Source organism: Sciurus vulgaris (genome assembly GCF_902686455.1).
Source record: "Sciurus vulgaris genome assembly, chromosome: 10".
Classification (NCBI taxonomy): Eukaryota; Metazoa; Chordata; class Mammalia; order Rodentia; family Sciuridae; genus Sciurus; species Sciurus vulgaris.
Genome location: NC_136470.1, coordinates 112,741,799 through 112,759,288, shown reverse-complemented (window position 1 = coordinate 112,759,288; position 17,490 = coordinate 112,741,799). Strand labels below are relative to the sequence as shown.

At 37.7% G+C, this 17,490-nt stretch overlaps 1 protein-coding gene across 9 annotated transcripts in view; it reads left to right on the top strand.

Annotated features, from left to right (window-relative positions):
- ARL14 (ARF like GTPase 14) overlaps positions 1-17,490 on the top strand; it is a 93,267-nt gene that overhangs the window by 28,374 nt on the left and 47,403 nt on the right. For 3 of the 9 annotated variants that reach the window (XM_079155652.1, XM_079155654.1, XM_079155653.1), the window contains one exon: positions 13,017-13,089. In XM_079155652.1, the coding sequence (XP_079011778.1) occupies positions 13,087-13,089 (3 nt within the window). In that variant the 5' untranslated portion in view covers positions 13,017-13,086. Of the gene's footprint in view, positions 1-9,620; positions 9,863-13,016; positions 13,090-17,490 lie in introns of all 9 variants that reach the window. The other 6 variants (XM_079155651.1, XM_079155642.1, XM_079155650.1 and 3 more) reach the window with 4 other exon arrangements.

Here is a 17,490-nt window from a genome sequence, read left to right as displayed (position 1 = left end):
GACTTAACACATAATTCTTTTGGATTCCTCATGCTTCATGAACAAGGAAGGAAAAAGTTACATATTTTGACTGGGCTGCTTGATTCTGATTTTAAAGGGGGAAGTAAGGTTTCTACCACACATTGAAGTCAAGTTGGCAAATATTTGGACCCTGAAGTATACTATGCCTTCTACTAATATTGTGCCCAAAGGTAAAAGCAGATGTAAAACCCCAGGGATCTATATATCAGAGTCATAAAAGTCTCAGACCTTTTGGAAAGAAAGGTTAGGCCCTCTCATCAAGTAAATTATTCTAACCATTTAAGCTTCTGGCTGAAGGCAAAGGGATTATAGAATAAGTAGTAGAGGAAGGAAGTTATAAATATTATCTGTAGATGCATGACCTATAGTAGCTGAACTTATTTTCTTCCTAAGTTTTTCCCCCCTTGTCCTTTTCACTTATGATTAACTTCACAATTTAGTTCATAGTTATCAGGATATCAATGCTAAGTTGTGACTTAGAGGAAGAAAAAAACCTTACCTAAAGATAAATGAAGTTACTGGTGAGATTCTTTGTCTTAAAGGGAGAGGATAAATGTACAAGGAACAATTGCATTATTTACAAGGAATAGTTGCATAATGAGAGGCAGGACTATGTTGTGGCAATTTGTAGTTTGAAGTTTTAGTGTGGGAAGAAGGCTGAATGGATGCTGAGCAGCCAAAGGAATGGACAGTGGCAAATATTTCTGACTGGCTCATTCCACACCTTTCTGGGTCATTGTAGCTTGGCTTCCTGGGCGTTAGAAACAGAAAACTAATGACTACCATATTACCAAGACTCCCTGGAAGTGTAGTCATGGTTGTTTATGCTTTCCACCAGAAGATGCACCCCTATTAGAATTGGTAGGCAGAAGTGAGCATCACAAGGCAGAGGCCATGCAATTCTGGCTGGCACAATTGTAGAGGATTTTGCTTTTTTCTACTGCAGCTATTGGAGAGATATTGATTCAATCTTGGATTCATGGTATCAAGAAATAGGTGGTCACAGCAGGGACATATCTGCCAGAAATGATATCCTATGGTATGGTTCATCATTTCTCCTGGCTGTCTTGTCAATAGCTATGCAACATCAAAACTTGATTCCTTGGCCCTCCCAAACATGCTATAAGCAATACCCTATGATAAATTCCTTTCTGCATAGGCAAATGAGAGTATTCTCTGTTGTCTAAAACTAACTCTAATTTGTGTTTCTAAATTAGTCAACAACAAGGAGAATAGAAGCTCCCAATTTTGAAGTAGGGGTAGGGTGGGGTGAGGTGGATGTTTGAGACTCAGACAGATAACTGGCTGACCTCCTGTCCAGTCCTCAGCCACTAAAATTTGACAAATACATCCTCTGCCTCTGTTCTTGTGAAGGTCACCATGACTTTTCTGATGTAACCTGTTGGCAGCATTTGATCCTGTTGCCCACCTAGCACTGAGCTGAAAAATCTCCCCTCTTTTAACTTCTCTCTGTGTTTCTCTTCAGTATTCTTCAAGGGTCCCTCTCTCTCTGCTGCTAATCCTTTAATGAGTATTCATTACTGTTCTATACTGAATCTGCTTCTTACACTATGATTCGGGGGTGATTTTAGATTTTTCTGTACTTTCTGTAAATTAATTTAGTTTTAATTAATTCCTACAATGCTGAATTCCACATTAATTTCTTATAATCTACATTATTAATTCACATTAATTTCTATAATCATCAACTATAGTCTGAGTATTTCTACCTCAGTGTTCATAGTCAGTTTAAGCACAACATAGCTGAAAAAAATAGTTTCCTCCTCTCACTTGCTCAAAATCCCTTAAACTGGCAAACTATTCCTTCATTATATTCCCTAGCATGGTGAATGGTACCACAATTCACAAGTGTTGCTCAAACCAATAAAGATACCACCTTCATTTGCCTCTCTGCATTGCTTAACCAATCAGTCTTCAAGTCTTTCCATTTTAGCTTCTGAAATATTGCTCACTGTTTTTAATCTCAACTGCCTTAGTTTTATTATTATCATTATTATTATTTGCAGTACTGGAGATTGAACCCAGGGGAACCTGACCCTTGAGCTACATTCACAATCCTTTTTATTTTTTATTTTTTAAATTTTGAGACAGGGTCTCACTAAGTTGCTGAGACTGACCTTGAATTTGTGTACCTCCTGCCTCAGCTTTTAAAGCCACTGAGATTACAGGCATGCACCATCATGCCATATTCTACTGCCTTAGTCTTATTTTATTATTATTTTTTCTTTTTTAGATGCTGGATATTAAACCCAAGGTCACTTTATCACTGAGCTGCATCCCCAGCCCCTTTTAAATTTTTTTTCATTTTGAGACAGGGTCTCATTAAGTTTCTGAAGCTAGCCTCAAACTTGTGATCCTCCTACCTCAGCCTCCCAAATTGCTGGGATTACAGGTGTGTGCCTCAACTACTACCTTAGTTTTATATATGATTTTTCCAGTCTACTTTACTGCAGCAGCCTCCCAGCTAGTCTTTCTTCCTTCAGTCTTATCTTCCTTTACTTCATTCTTCTTACTGAAGACAGAGTAATATATTTGGAACACATGTGGAGTCAAGTCTTTTGTCTGTGGAAGAACATCCTTCACAGGGCTTACTGGTCTTACTGGGTTGATTTCTCTAGCATTATATATTGCACTCCTTGTGCCCACTAGTATACTTTATATCCAGCTTTACTGAACTCATCTCAGGTCCTAGAATATGCCATGTTCTCTTTGGCTCATGGGACAGTGTGCTATTTCTGCTCTAAAGGTAATGATTTTAACTCAGATATTACTTTCTTCAGCAAGTCTTTCACTTCTGTATTTTTTCTTTTTTTTTTCACTTTTATTACTGATTTTTTAAAATTTATTTTTATTGTAAACAAATGGGATACATGTTGTTTCTGTTTGTACATGGAGTAACAGCATACCATTTGCATAATCATACATTTACATAGGGTAATGATGTTTGATTCATTCTGTTATTTTTTCCTTCCTCCCCACCCCTCCCACCCCTCTTTTCCCTCTATACAGTCCCTCCTTCCTCCATTCTTGCCCCCCTCCCACCCCCCATTATGTGTCATCATCCACTTATCAGTGAGATCATTCATCTTTTGGATTTTTGAGATTGGCTTATCTCATTAGCATGATATTCTCCAATTTCATCCATTTGCCTGCAAATGCCATAATTTTATTATTCTTTATAGCTGAATAATATTCCATTATATATATATATATATATATATATATATATATATACCACAGTATCTTTATCCATTCATCAATTGAAGGACATCTAGTTTGGTTCCACAGTCTGGCTATTGTGAATTGAGCAGCTATGAACATTGATGTGGCTGTATCTCTGTAGTATGCTGATTTTAAGTCCTTTGGGTATAGGCCGAGGAGTGGGATAGCTGGGTCAAATGGTGGTTCCATTCCAAGCTTTCTAAGAAATCTCCACACTGCTTTCTAGAGTGGCTGCACTAATTTGCAGTCCCACCAGCAATGTATGAGTGTACCTTTTCCCCCACACTTTCTCCAACACCTGTTGTTGCTTGTATTCTTTTTTTTTTTTAATAATGTATTTTTTTATTGTAAACAAATGGGATACATATTGTTTCTCTGTTTGTACATGGCGTAAAGGCATACCATTTGTGTAATCATAAATATACATACAGTAATGTTGTTTGATTCATTCTGTTATTTTTTCCCTTCCCCCCACCCCTCCCACCCCTCTTTTCCCTCTATACAGTCCTTCCTTCCTCCATACTTGCCCCCCTCCCTAACCCTAACTCTAACCCTAACACTAACCCTCCCCTCCCCCCATTATATGTCATCATCCACTTATTAGCGATATCATTCGTCCTTTGGCTTTTTGCTTGTATTCTTGATAATCGCCATTCTAATTGGGGTGAGATGGAATCTTAGGGTAGTTTTGATTTGCATTTCTCTTATTACTAAAGATGGTGAACATTTTTTCATATGTTTGTTGATTGCTTGTACATCTTCTTCTGTGAAGTGTCTGTTCATATTCTTAGCCCATTTGTTGACTGGGTTATTTGTATTCTTGGTGTAGAGTTTTTTGAGTTCTTTATAGATTCTGGAAATTAGTGCTCTATCTGAAGTATGAGTGGCAAAGATTTTCTCCCACTCTGTAGGCTCTCTCTTCGCATTGCTGAGTTTCCTTTGCTGAGAGAAAGCTATTTAGTTTGAATCTATCCCAGTTATTGATTCTTGCTTTTATTTCTTGTGCTATGGGAGTCCTGTTAAGGAAGTCTGATCCTAAGCCAACAAGTTGAAGATTTGAACCTACTTTTTCTCCTATAAGATTCAGGGTCTCTGGTCTGATTTCAAGGTCCTTGATCCATTGTGAGTTGAGTTTTGTGCAGGGTGAGAGATAGGGGTTTAATTTCATTCTGTTGCATATGGTTTTCCAGTTTTCCCAGCACCATTTGTTGAAGAGGCTATCTTTTCTCCATTGCATATTTTTGGCACCTTTGTCTAGTATGAGAAAATTGTATTTATTTGGGTTTGTGTCTGTGTCCTTTGTTCTGTACCATTGATCTACCTGTCTATTTTGGTACCAATACCACGCCGTTTTTTTTACTATTGCTTTGTAATAGAGTTGAAGATCTGGTATTGTGATACCCCCTGCTTCGCTCTTTCTGCTGAGGATTGCTTTAGCTATTCTTGGTTTCTTATTCTTCCAGATGAATTTCATAATTGCTTGCTCTATTTCTGTAAGGTGTGTCATTGGGATTTTAATTGGAATTACATTGAATCTGTATAGCACTTTTGGTAGTATGGCCACTTTGACAATATTAATTCTGCCTATCCAAGAACATGGGAGATCTTTCCATCTTCTAAGGTCTTCCTCAAATTCTTTCTTCAGTGTTTTGTAGTTTTCATTGTAGAGATCTTTTACCTCTTTGGTTAGATTGATTCCCAAGTATTTTTTTTTTTTTTTGTTTTGTTTTTGTTTTTGAGGCTATTGCAAATGGAGTTGTTTTTCCTCATTTCCCTTTCAGCTGTTTTGTCGCTTGCATTTAAAAATGCTTTAGATTTATGTGTGTTGATTTTATAGCCTGCTATTTTGCTGAATTCATTGATGAGGTCTAGAAGTTTTCTGGAGGAGGTTTTTGGATCCTCTAAATATAGAATCATGTCATCAGCAAATAATGACAGCTTAAGTTCCTCTTTTCCTATTCGTATCCCTTTAATTTCTTTGGTCTGCCTACTCTGGCTAGACTTTGGAGGACAATGTTGAATAGAAGTGGTGAAAGAGGACATCCCTGTCTTATTCCCATTTTTAAAGGGAATGGTTTCAGTTTTTCTCCATTAAGAATGATGTTGGCCATGGGCTTAGCACAAATAGCCTTTACAATGTTCAGGTATGTTCCTACTATCACTATTTTTTCTAGTGTTTTGAGCATGAATGGGTATTGTATTTTGTCAAACCCTTTTTCTGCATCAATTGAAATAACCATATGATTCTTATCCTTAAGTCTATTGACATGATGGATTACATTTATTGATTTACAGATGTTAAACCATCCTTGCATTCCAGGGATGAACCCCACTTGATCGTGGTGCACAATTTTCTTAATAAGCTTTTGGATACGGTTTGCCAATATTTTGTTAAGCATCTTTGCATGTATATTCATCAAGGATATTGGTCTAAAATTTTCTTTCCTTGATGTGTCTTTTCCTGGTTTGGGTATGACGGTGATATTAGCTTCATAGAATGAGTTTGGTAGGGTACCCTCCTTTTCTATTTCCTGGAATACTTTGAGAAGTATTGGAATGAGTTCTTCTTTGACGGTCTTATAGAACTTGGCTGAGAATCCGTCTGGTCCTGGGCTTTTCTTGGATGGTAGATTTTTAATGGCTTCTTCTATTTCATTGCTTGTTACTGATCTGTTTAAATTGTGTATGTCCTCCTGGTTCAGTTTGGGAGGAGCATATGTCTCTAGAAATTTGCCAATGTCTTTGGTAGTTTCTATTTTGTTGGATACAGATTTTCAAAGTAGCTTCTCACTGTGTTCTGTATCTCAGTGGTGTCTGTCGTGATATTTCCTTTTTCATCACGAATTTTAGTAATTTGAGTCTTCTCTCTCCTTCTCTTTGTTAGTGTGGCTAAAGGTTTGTCTATTTTGTTTACTTTCTCAAAGAACCAACTTTTTGTTTTGTCAATTTTTTGAATAGTTTCTTTTTTTTCAATTTCATTGATTTCAGCTCTGATTTTAATTATTTCCGTCTTCTACTACTTTTGCTGTTATTCTGTTCTTCTTTTTCTAGGGCTTTGAGCTGTAATGTTGGGTCATTTAGTTGTTGACTTTTCATTCTTTTCTGGAATGTGCTCCATGCAATGAATTTTCCTCTTAGTACCGCTTTCATAGTGTCCCAGAGATTTTGATATGTTGTATCGTCATTCTCATTGACCTCTAAGATGTTTTTTGTTATCCTCCCTGATGTTTTTTGTTATCCATGTTTCATTCAATAGCATATTATTTAGTCTCCAGGTGTTGGAGTAATTTCTGTTTTTTATTTTGTCATTGATTTTTATTCTCAGTCCATTATGATCTGATAGAACACAAGGCAGTATCTCTATTTTTTTGCATTTCCTAAGGGCTGCTTTGTGGCATAACATATGGTCTATTTTCGAGAAGGTTCCATGTGCTGCTGAGAAGAAAGTGTATCTGCTCGTTGATGGATGGAATATTCTATATATGTCTATTAAGTCTAGGTTATTGATTATGTTATTGAGTTCTATGGTTTCTTTGGTTGGTTTTTATTTGGAAGATCTATCTAGTGGTGACAGCAGTGCATTAAAGTCACCCAGAATTATTGTGTTGTGGTCTATGTGATTCCTGAAATTGAGAAGGATTTGTTTGATGTACAGGGATGCACAATTGTTTGGGGCATAAATATTTACTACTGTTATGTCTTCCTGATTTATGGTTCCCTTAAGCAGTGTGAAATGTCCTTCTTTATCCTTTCTGACTAACTTTGGCTTGAAGTCCACTTTATCTGATATAAGGATGGAAACCCCCACTTTTTTACTGAGTCCATGTGCGTGTTAGGTTTTTTCCCATCCTTTCACCTTTAGTCTGTGGATGTCTTTTTCTATGAGATGAGTCTCTTGCAGGCAGCATATTGTTGGGTCTTTCTTTTTAATCCATTCTGCCAGTCTATGTCTTTTGATTGATGAGTTTAGGCCATTAACGTTCAGGGTTATTATTGAGGAATGATTTGTATTCCCAGTCATTTGGCTTATTTTTGGTTTTCAAGTTGGCTTGGTTTCTCCTTTGAGTGGTTTTTCTCTAAGGTAGTTCCTCCCTTTGCTGACCTCCATTGTTGTTTTTCATTTCCTCCTCATGGAATATTTTGTTGAGAACATTCTGTAGCGCAGGCTTTCTATTTGTAAATTCTTTTAACTTTTGTTTATCATGGAAGGATTTTATTTCATCTTCAAATCTGAAGGTTAGTTTTGCTGGGTATAGGACTCTTGGTTGGCAACCATGTTCTTTCAGAGCTTGAAATACATTGTTCCAGGCCCTTCTAGCTTTTAGAGTCTGGGTTGAGAAGTCGGCTGCTATCCGTATTGGTCTCCCTCTATATGTAATCTGATGCTTTTCTCTTGTGGCCTTCAAAATCATATCTTTATTTTGAATGTTAGGCATTTTCGTTATAATGTGCCTTGGTGTGGATCTGTTGTGATTTTGTGCATCTGGTGTTCTGTAAACCTCTTGTATTTGATTTTCCATTTCATTCTTCAGGTTTGGGAAATTTTCTGATATTATTTCATTGAATAGGTTGTTCATTCCTTTGGTTTGTATCTCTGTGCCTTCCTCAATCCCAATAATTCTTAAATTTGGTCTTTTCATGATGTCCCATAGTTCTTGGAGATTCTGTTCATGATTTCTTACCATCTTCTCTGTTTGGGCAACTTTATTTTCAAGATTAAATATTTTGTCTTCATTGAGGTTCTGCCTTCCAAGTGGTCTAGTCTTTTGGTGATGCTTTCCATTGTATTTTTTATTTGGTTTATTGTTTCCTTCATTTCAAGGATTTCCGTTTGGTTTTTTTTTTTTGTTTTTTGTTTTTTTTTTTTTGAGAATCTCTTTCTCTTTGTTGAAATGATCTTTTGCTTCCTGCAGGTGCTCTTTCAGTATTATCATTCATTGCCTGCATTTGCTCTCTTATCTCATCCTTTGCTTCGCGAATCGTCTTAATCATATATAGTTTGAAGTCCTTTTCTGACATTTCTTCTAACATACTGTCATTGGATTGTATTAATATAAAATCTAGATTTGTTTGGATCATTTTCTTCCCTTGTATTTTCCTGTTGTTTATGTATCTTCCCCTCTAGCAGTGCAGAGCTGGGATATTACAGATTTCCCCCTATAGGCTTATAGTGGCCCTATAGGTTTCCAAAACCCTTTCTTTTAGGGGAGATCAATATTAGCAATGCCCAATTCAGACACTATGCAATCCTAGACCAAATAGCCCCTATGAGGACAATAACAAAATTGTCATAATAAACAGAATGAGTTCAAATATTATCTTCAGTAAAACAAACAAATTTGCAATAAGGTCTGCAGTTTCAAATGGAGGACCAAGAGGATGCAGAGGGATGTAGAATGTGGCTGTTAATGGGATAAGAAAATATACAGAAGTTCTAGATAATAGAAAGGGTGAGAGTGTAATAAAAAGAAATTGGATGTTAGCATGCAAAAAAGGGAGAAAGAGACTCTGAGGGAACAGGTAAACAAAAGGAAAAGAGAGCAAGAAAAGTAAAGAAATAAAAACTTAAATTTTTTCAATAAGGAGAAAAAAGAAAATCTACAGTATAACAGTCATATAGTAATGAAACCTCTCAGACTTCAGTATCCTGATGCATGAGAGGTACCTGACAATGAGCTTCAAACCTCCAGCAGGCGTCTAAGGACGGGATTTGCCCCACCTGAAGATCGGAGCTATGGCTTCCAGGATTATCCAAGATGGCTGCTCTGGCTTTGTAATGTGTTGCCAAATGGGGAGCTGCAGCTCAGGGTGTGGCCGTGGTCAGCAGGAGTTTCTGGAGGCGGGATTCGGTTGGTCAGGCAGGGGTCCTGGAGGTTGGGTGTGTTTGGTGTGGTTGTGGGATCCAGGAGGCCAGTTGCAATCAGTCGGTCTGGGGTCCCGGCGATAGGGCACAGTCAGTTGATCCGGGGGTCCTGGTCGCAGGGAGCAGTCAGTCAATGTGAGGGTCCCAGAGGCAGGGAGTGATCAGTCAGGCTGAGGGATCCTGGAGACGGGGCTCAGTCAGTCTGGCCAGGGGTCCTATGGGGCCTGGCTGTTGTCTCAAAATGGCAGCAGCCATCAAAATTGCAGGTAAAGTAACAGTGAACTTCCAGGCAGCAGCAGGCAGCTGGTGCTCTACTGGTGGTCGGCGATCAGTTTGCTGACTGTTGTCGGATGATCAGGAGGTGAACCTCGTGCGTTGGGTGATGGATAGGTGTAAGGCAGACGATGGACAGGTGAGAGGCAGGCAAATGGCGAAAGATAGGCGCCTGACAGTGAGCAATCTGCACTCAAAAAACGCGTCAATATGCTGGCAGACTGCAGGTGATTACAGCAGACAAATGGGGTAAACAGCAGGGGATTGATAAGCAGCAAACCTGCTTTACCAAGAAACAGATATCCTCTGCTTGAAACCAGAGTTATGGAGCGACAAGGAATGCAGTCTCTCTCTAGTCCACCATCTTGGATCTCTCACTTCTGTATTTTTGCTCCTGCTTTGTTCTTCAACAGCAGGGAAGAACACTATACTCCCCATATAATATGCTTGTCATATGCAATTGTAAGTATTGATTTACTTTTCTGTATTGCCCAAATAGAACTAGCTCTATGGAGAAAAGAGTTGTGTCTATTTTGTACATTGTTGATGGTCCCATCATCTAACGGAGAACCTGGCACTTAAAATTTTGTGGAATGAGCAGTTAACACAACTAGTAGTAGGGAGGCATATGATAGAGGGTAATAAGGAAATAGTTGTTAGCAGGACTCGGTGGCGCACACCTGTAATCCCAGCAGCTCAGAAGGAGGATGGTGAGTTCAAAGACAGCCTCAGCAAAAAAGCAAGGCACTAAACAACTCAGTGAGACACCGTCTCTAAGTAAAATACAAAATAGGACTGGGGATGTAGCTCAGTGGTTCAGTGCCCCTGAGTTCAATCCCTGGTATCCAGAAAAAAAGAAAAAAAAAAAACTTCATTAATTACTGCCTAGTAATTATAATTGTAAAGATTTAACATTAACTAAAATTAAACACTTGAATAAATTCCAATCCCTGTCAAGCCTCTTACCATGTCAATGTTATCAGCCCTGTGTTTCTTTTTACATTACAAACTTTTTTAAAAAAACTTTATTGGGATTGGAGTTGTGACTCAGTGGTAGAGCACTTGTCTAGCATGTGTGAGGCACTGGGTTCAATTCTCAGCACCACATACAAATAAATAAATAAAGGTTCATCAACAACTAATAATTTTTTTAAAAAAATTGTTAAGTACAATTTACAATAAAATGTATAAATCTTAAATTTAAACTTGAGTGGTTTTTACTTATGTATGTACCTGGGTAGTATCAATACATAAAAAAATTTCAGCACCTCAGAAAGCTCTTTGCTCCATTTTCCAATCATTATCCTCCCCAAATAATCACTATTTTGATTTCTATGTCTTTTTGTACCAGGGATTGAGCCACGGGTGCTTAACCACTTAGCCATTTCCCCCACTCTTTTTTATATTTTGTTTAGAGACTGTCTCATTCAGTTGCTTAGGACCTTGCTGAGTTGCTGAGGCTGGATTTGAAATCACAATCCTCCTGCCTCAGCCTCCCAAGTCACTGGAATTACAGGCATGTGTCTCCATGCCTGGCATATTTTGACTTCTATCACCATGAATGTGTTTACCTGATTTTAAACTCCACATAATGGAACCATAAAGTATGTACTTTTTTGTCCCTGGCTTCTTTTATTCGACATCATATTGGTAAGATTGATTCTTTTTCATTGCTGTATGTATGTATGTATTCATTCTACTCTTAAAGGGCATTTAGATTGTTTCATGTTTGGGATATTATGAATAAAAATATTACGAATGTTCTTATATTTGTCTTTTGGTAGGCATAAGCACTAATGACTGTTGGGTTTATAGCCAGGAAAGGATTTGGGTGATCATAAGAGATGCACATAATAGCTTAAGGATATATTACCAAACATTTACCAAAGTCATTATCCCAATTTATACTCCCATCAGTAAATATATAAAGGTTCCAACTGTCTGCATCCTTGATGTTATTTCATGTTGTCTTTTGCCAACTTATCAAAATGTACACAATCATCTGAGATGAAATTGAAATTACAAATTGCTGACACTATAAAAGCATCCAACATTAGCTTCCTGAGGTTGGTGAGTTTTCAGGGATAAAACAATAAGAATGAATAACATTTATTGGATATGTGCTGCTTGCCAGGCATATTCTAGGCACTTCAGATAGGCTATCTTATTTAATCATCACTACAGTTATGTGAAGTAAGTACTGTTGTCCTCATTTTATGGATGAGGAATTTGAGGCATAGGCAGACATAACATTAACTTCAAAGACTTGAAGAGCTGGCTGAAAGTGCTTGTATAGATCAGTTTTTGCAATCTCTCTTGACCTGACAAAAAAAGAGCTACCTCAGAGAGCACACTGTATATCAAGAAAGGTAGACTACTCAGTTTGTTGAAGAGAGGTTCTGGATTCAAATCCATATCTCACCTATCCTTGAACCCATCATTGATAATAAATCAATAGTGCACAAATGAGGGCTTGTGGTTCAATGGTAGAGTACTCACCTGACATGCATGAGGCCCTGGGTTTGATCCTCAGCACCACATAAAAACAAAATAAAGGTACTGTGTCCACCTACAAATAAAAAAATAGTGCTGCACAAATGAGCAATATTAATAGTTATCAAAATAAACACATTTTTAAAATGATTCATTTCATTCAGAATTTGGGAATTATGAGTGATTTGTGGAATAGTTTAATCTGGTTCTAAAACTATATTTTATTTTATTTTATTATTTTATTTTATTTATTTTATTTTATTTTAATTTTATACTGAGAATTGAGCCCAGAGGCTCTTTATCATTGAGTTATAGCCCCAAACCTATTTTTTTTTAGTACTGGGAATCGAACCCACTGAACCACATCCCAGCCTTTTTCATATTTTATGTAGAGACAGGTTCTGGCTAAGTTGCATAGGGCCTCACTGAGTTGCTGAGGCTGGCTTTGAACTTGAGATCTTCCTGGCACAGCCTCCTGAGTCACTAAGATTATAGGCATGGACCCAGCTCCCCAACCCTTTTATTTCTATTTTTTTTATTTTGAGAAAGGGTCTTACTAAGCTTCTGAAACTGCCTCAGCCTCCCTAGTTGCTAGGATTATGGGCCTGTGCCACCACGCCCTGTTTGAAAACCATGTGAAAAGCATCAAATCAAGATTAGATAAGGGGCTGGGGATGTGGCTCAGTGGTAGAGTGCTTGCTTAGCATGTGTGAGGCACTGGGTTCAATTCTCAGCACCACATAAAAGATGAAAAAATAAAATAAAGGTATTGTGTCCATCTACAACTAAAAGCATTTAAAGGATAGGTTACATAAGAAAAAGATTTACATTTTGTGGAGTCAAAAGCTAATACAATTTGGGGAAGAAGGTTATTAAGAAAAACATATTAAAAATCTTACTTTGTAAATGTTGCTAGAACCTGATGACAGCCAGGTTCCAATTATGAAGATTTCCCCCAATAGTCCCTAACTCATAGTATTGATGTCCTTGTTTAGTTCTTCCTCCTTATTTGTTTTGTATTGTAATTGGTCTATGAGACCAATAGAGTACCTTGAGTTGTAGTATATTGTTTCTGAAGGTAGGTTATAAAAAACTTTATGAATTCCTCCTCTCTCTCTTTTAGACAATTCACTCTGGAATAACCGAGCTACCATGTTGTAGAAATCCTCAGTCAGCCCCGTGGAAAAGCCAACATGGTAAGAAACTGAGACCTTTAGTCTATAGTCGTGTGAATGAGCCATTTTGGAAGTGGATCTTCCAGACCTGGTCAAACCGTAAGATAACAGCACCTGTGGCTGACAGTATGATTACAGTCTCATGAGATTCCTGTGTCAGAACCTCTCAAATAATCCATTCCTAGATTCCTTACTCTCAGAAACAGTATGAGATTAAAAATCTATTGTTTTAAGCTTGTATATTTAGTTTATTATACGGAAATTAATAATTAATGCAGATTCCTCTTAGTGCCTTAGAAGGACTCATGCAAGTAAGAGACCCCAACTTCAAATTTCAGAAGCATTATGATTAATTGATCTCTGCCTATGTTAATGACTAAACCTAAGAGGTTCCTGTAGCAGAGAACTAATTTTCCAACAAAATTTTTCCTTTCTTCCACTGCAGTTTTAAGTAGGTTATAGCTGTTGTGTTAGTTTTCTGTTACTATAACAAATACCTGAGGTAATCAATTTATAAAGAGAAAAGATTTATTTTGGCTCACAGTTTTGACAGTTTTAGGCCATGATTGATTGGCTCCATTGCTTTGGGTGAGTGATAAGGCAAGTACATCAGGGTTGAAGCATCTAATAGCTGGGAAGCAAAAGAGAGAGGGAGAGAGTGGGGTCCCAAAATTCCCTGCAAGGGTATGTAGCCAATGACGTGAAGACCTCTTAAAGTTTCTACCACCTCCCAAAAGCACCAAGGTGGGGACCAAGCCTTTAACATGTGGGCCTTTGGGGAGCATTCCAGACCCAAACTTTAGCACCTGTCAAAACACAGGTCACACATTGCCCAGCTTTCTTTGCAGCTAAGTGATTCCTGGGACAAAGCTCTTGTTAGTGGAATGTTAACAAAAGTAATTATGTGTCCTCTGAACTGTGTTTTCAAGAGCTGAGCATTGTACTACTTTTCTCCTTCTCATGGCCCGGTTGGTGACAACCAAAATGATCTTGGAAGCCACACTGAAGATGGCAGAACCTCCATTTAACTGAGTCTCTGAGTGACTTCTTAGGCATAGCTTCTCTCTCTCTCTCCAGTCTGGAACACTACCCTGAATCATTTTTCCCATAGTAATATTTGTAAAATGTCCCACTGTTATTTAAATTTCTATTTCCCTAATAATCATCCATGTAAGACATTTTAAATTCTAATATGTGGCAATGTTAACACTGTAAAATTTATCAATCAGCTAATTCCTGGTTATCTCATATTTACTTATTAGAAGTATAAAAATCACTCTATTATTGCAGTGACCTTCAGCTATAACACAAAATTAAAATGACTTGAATTGTCTCTTCGTCACTAAGAAGTACAATGATGAAGGACAAATATCCCAGATTTACTTTATGAATAAACATAAAAGAATTTTCAATTAACATCCTACTTTGAGAAATTTTGGAGCCCAACTTGACCTGATAATTAAAGGAGGCCCATTGATGTGGACTTTCAAAATAATATTTGAATGAGAGGTAACCTTTTAAAACAAATAAATTTGCGGTTCGTATAAAGGTTAGTTGGTTACCTTTTGAACATCACCTGTCTTAGAAATGAAGAATTACACAGTGCTGCATGGTAAGGGAGCCTCTCAACTACCAATAAATAGCAGAGCTTTTTAACTGTAAGACTCCAAATTGTATTATACAAGAGGGGGTGGATCACTTATATTTTTCTTTTCCTTCTGATTTGAAAACATTGAAAAGAGAACCAGAAAGAAACCATCAACATATAGAGAGATGTTTGAAATTCTTCTCATGGTGACTTTCATGAGAGAATGGCATAAGGCCCAAAGATATCCACGGTAAAAAGAAGTTTCTATTTCTGTCAGTGAAGCTGTGGGAAAATAGGCATCATCTACATTTCTTGGGAGCATGGTTACTACCCCTCTAAGAGGCATTTTGGCAATATTTGTCACATGATCACATGTACCTACTCTAAATCCACAGAAATTCAGTTTGAACTCAATCTGGACATTATTTCTTCCCCAATAGAACTGGATACAAATCACATGGAAAGCCTCAGTATGGGAGAACACAGAAATAGTCTGAAATATACAAAGAGCTGTGAGTGTGCCAACTGGTACTGATCCTCAGGAGTTAACAGGTTCAACTCAGGTATTCAAAGAAGGCTAAACCTATGGGCCAGAGTGATGTCTTATTAAAAATCTGAACTTGAACAATTGCCCATGTATTACTCTCTCCTGTCTAACTAACCAAATGACATCCTCTGTCAAGGTCCAGTTTATATTTCAATTCCATCATGGTCTTTCTTGATTGGCCTTCTTTGAATTCCTAAAACACAATTGCTAAATTGTATTTTGAGAATTCCTTTAAATTACTCCTAAGGAAACAGTTATTCCAGGGCAAACTGGTGTGACAAAAACAAAGTGTGTTACTTGAAGGAGGACCAGAATAGCCTGAATAAAATAGGAGGAAAAAATCTAGTTGAAAGCAAATATTTCCTGAGAATTGCGCAAGAATTTCCACCATTTCTTTAGTCAAGAGACATTGGAATATGACACCAGAATACCTCTGCTCCATATCTGTAATGAGTATAATTAGCAGCCTGCTTGGATTTTTTTAAATGCTGTGATTGGGTTCAGTTGCTCATTGGACTGTTTTTAGAAAGCCCCAAACTAAAGAACCCCTCCAGAATTGTTACAGATGGTAATCAGGGCTGTAAGAAACCACATTGACAATTGCAGTTGGTTGCTTGAATGAAGTGACCAAGTGGACTGTGCCTCTGACAACATAGTGCTTCATTTTTCTGTCTGTTGTGATGCTTGATACAATAGTATTGGGCAAGAAGTGATGTTCATCATGATAACTGGCCCCACAAAAAAAGAGTACTTTCTATTTAGTACATTCTGTTCAGAAAGCAAAAAAGTATGTAATTTATTACAGAAATAATTTTATGTAATGAAGTTTCACTGTGTAGTTGAGTCATTTAGAATGCTGTTTGAAACACAGATTGCTAGATCCCATTCTAGACTTTCTGATTCAATAGGTCTGGAGTAGGCCCAAGAATTTTCATAGTGAACTTCCCTTATCTAGAACATCCACATGGTAAATTTCTTATTCCTCATGATGCCAGGCACTTAAGATGCATTGCTAAGTGATGTGGAAAGCAGGGCACTCATTACAACCAACCCCACTTCCTTCCCTGCACCAAAATCTCACTGGACCACTCTACTACATTTCCTCCATTCTTCCAGCAGCACCCACTTCCAACTCAGAATCTACAATGGTTGTCGGGGGGCCCTTCTTGACTTTCACTTCTCTCTTTATTAATTTCTTCCTTCTCTTTCTTTTATTTCCTGGCATTAATACATGTTAAACAATTGTGAATAATACATGACAGAATTTAATTTAGCAATTGTGTTTTAGGAATTCAAAGAAGGGCAATCAAGAAAGACCATGATGGAATTGAAATGTAAACTGGACCTTGACAGAGGATGTCATTTGGTTAGTTAGACAGGAAAGGGTAATACATTTCAGACCAAGGCAGAATAATGGGTAAAGGCCGAGAAGCAGGACCGTGGAGAGACAGGCCTGAAAGAAGGAAGTCAAAGAAAGAAGGTTGAGTAGGCAGAGTTCAGAGGTGATTAGTAGGACATGGAAGAATGTTGAGTGTTTACTGTGATTGAAGTCCTATTTCCTATTTTAGGCAGATTAGTTAGGCAATGGAGTGTGCAGGATGGCTTGACAGTGGAAGCTACCTAGAAGGCTGTTCTGGAAATTCAAACTTGCACAAACCATCACTATGCTCCTCCTTTCCAACATGAGATGTATCTAATCCCACAATTTAAGACATCCCTAGACATTGTTACCTAATGTGTCTGGGCAAGCTTGGCTACCTAATGTTCTGCTCAATTTTTCTTAAACTTTCTAAAAATCACTTTCACTTATGTGGGAAAGTATGTGTGTGTGTGTGTTACTCAAAGCCTTATTATTATTATTATTATTTATTTATTTATTTATTTATTTTGGTACTGGGTATTCAGCCCAGGGGTACTTTATCACTGAGCTATATCCCCAGCTCTTTTCACTTTTTTTTATTTTGAGACAGGGTCTCACTCAATAGCTTAGGACCCCTAACTTGCTGTGGCTGGCCTGGAACTTGCAATCCTCCTGTCTGAGCCTTCAGAGTCACTGGGATTACAGGCCGGGCCGTGCACCACTGCACCTGTCTCTGAAAGTATCATCTTCCAAGCTCGAAACTTTACTCTTTCCATCTCACAATATTATTGTTTCCAAACTAACCTTTGGTTTCCTTATGTCATCTCACTTTTTCATTCTTTCAAGTTCTTTCTTTCCTGCCTCAATAACTTTTCTCCCTATTTGATGATCTAAAGCTAAACTATCTTTATGTTCTCTTCCACCACT